The 1,451-nt window shown below is 50.0% G+C and overlaps 1 protein-coding gene across 3 annotated transcripts in view; it reads right to left on the bottom strand.

The window, feature by feature from the left end:
- UBE2J2 (ubiquitin-conjugating enzyme E2, J2) overlaps positions 1–1,451 on the bottom strand; it is a 24,183-nt gene that overhangs the window by 9,452 nt on the left and 13,280 nt on the right. For all 3 annotated transcript variants that reach the window (XM_011956384.1, XM_011956383.1, XM_011956385.1), the window contains one exon: positions 946–986. In XM_011956384.1, coding sequence (XP_011811774.1) covers positions 946–986 — 41 coding nt within the window. The remainder of the gene's footprint in view (positions 1–945; positions 987–1,451) is intronic.

Below are 1,451 nucleotides of genomic sequence, written 5' to 3' on the forward strand. Positions count from 1 at the left end.
TCTCAATCTCCTGACCTCGTGATCCGCCCGTCTCCCAAAGTGCTGGGATTACAGGCTTGAGCCACCGCCGCCGGCCAGGAGAGCCTTCTTCATTCTTACCCACCCACAACCCTCCTGACAGTCCAAAGCAGGGGTTTGCAAACCTTCTTCTAGCAGCAGCACTTTCCTCTAGTGAAATCTCACCCAAAGCCTCCACACACAGGCAAACAGAGCCTGCTGCTCCAGCCACCTGAAGCCGGGGCCCTGCGGCTGGACAGCCAACTGCTGACCTGGCCCTGCTGCGCCTTGCACTTGCCAGTGGGACAGTATCCACAGGCACGCTGACTCCTGACCTGGCCCAGACCAAGGCTGGCGCCTGCCTCCGCCAAAGGCCCCAGAAACTTGCTGACAGCTCCAGCATCTACTCTGTAAATGACACCCAGGACTCTAGGTGGTGTCTGCTGACCTGGAGGGGTCAGGCTGCTGGATAGGCCTTGGTAGCTGATGAAGGACTGAGGTGCTAGGCAGGTCCTGCAGCCTCCCAAAGCCCCAGATGCCACCACACAGGGGTACTTCCGCTTAGCTCAGAGACCGTCCTGGGGATCACGAGACCCTGGGGGCACCCAGCACAAAGGGCATATTGAATACATATGTCTTTCCTTTGATGATATGCACCACGTCTTAAGAAACAGTAGAACAGGCCAGCTTCAGCGTTTACCCCAGTCTGGTTTTCTCGGCTGTCGCCCTATGGTGTCAGAGGCTGGTGAGCACAGACGCTACAGGCGGCCCTGCAGGCTGAGACACATCAGCAGAGCCGACGAGGATGAGTTCCAACTAAGCCAATTTAACTAGCGCACATCCAGAGTAGAAAGGCTGCTGTTTGCAAATAAGAGATGTTGAACAGGCAAGGTTGATTCAGAATATAAAACTGCCTGGTGTTCTTCTACCTAAGTACAGAATTCTTACCTTCGTAAGGGGTCATCTCTGGGCCTCGGACGACATAGTGCCTAAGGGAGAGAAGAAAATTACTTGGGATTTGGGGACAGCAAGTTCTCCAAAACCTGAAGCATTCCAAGCCTGGGGTTTATAGGACCCAGTCAAAATTACATTCACATTCAGGCAGTGAACAAATGAAGGTGAAATGTCACACAGCCACACAGCTTCAAAGCTCCCAGTCTCTTCTACTGTGGGTGCTTTTAGTCTCTTTGTAACAAGATCTTAAAGACTATATGTTCATCATAAAATACCTTTGTTTCTACAATATAACACGCACGAAGCTAATCCTAATTATTAACAACTGAAATCTTAAATAAATTTTAATTTCACAGTACGTTACTAAGACGTACTTGAAGATGGTAATCCTAGCACTTTGGAAGGGCACAGTGGGAAGATCACTTGAGCCCAGGAGTTTGACACCAGCCTAGGCAACATAGCAAGACCTCACCTTTATTAAAAAAAAAAAAAAAACAAAC

Source organism: Colobus angolensis, unplaced genomic scaffold, assembly GCF_000951035.1.
Source record: "Colobus angolensis palliatus isolate OR3802 unplaced genomic scaffold, Cang.pa_1.0 Scaffold416, whole genome shotgun sequence".
NCBI classification, from domain to species: Eukaryota; Metazoa; Chordata; class Mammalia; order Primates; family Cercopithecidae; genus Colobus; species Colobus angolensis.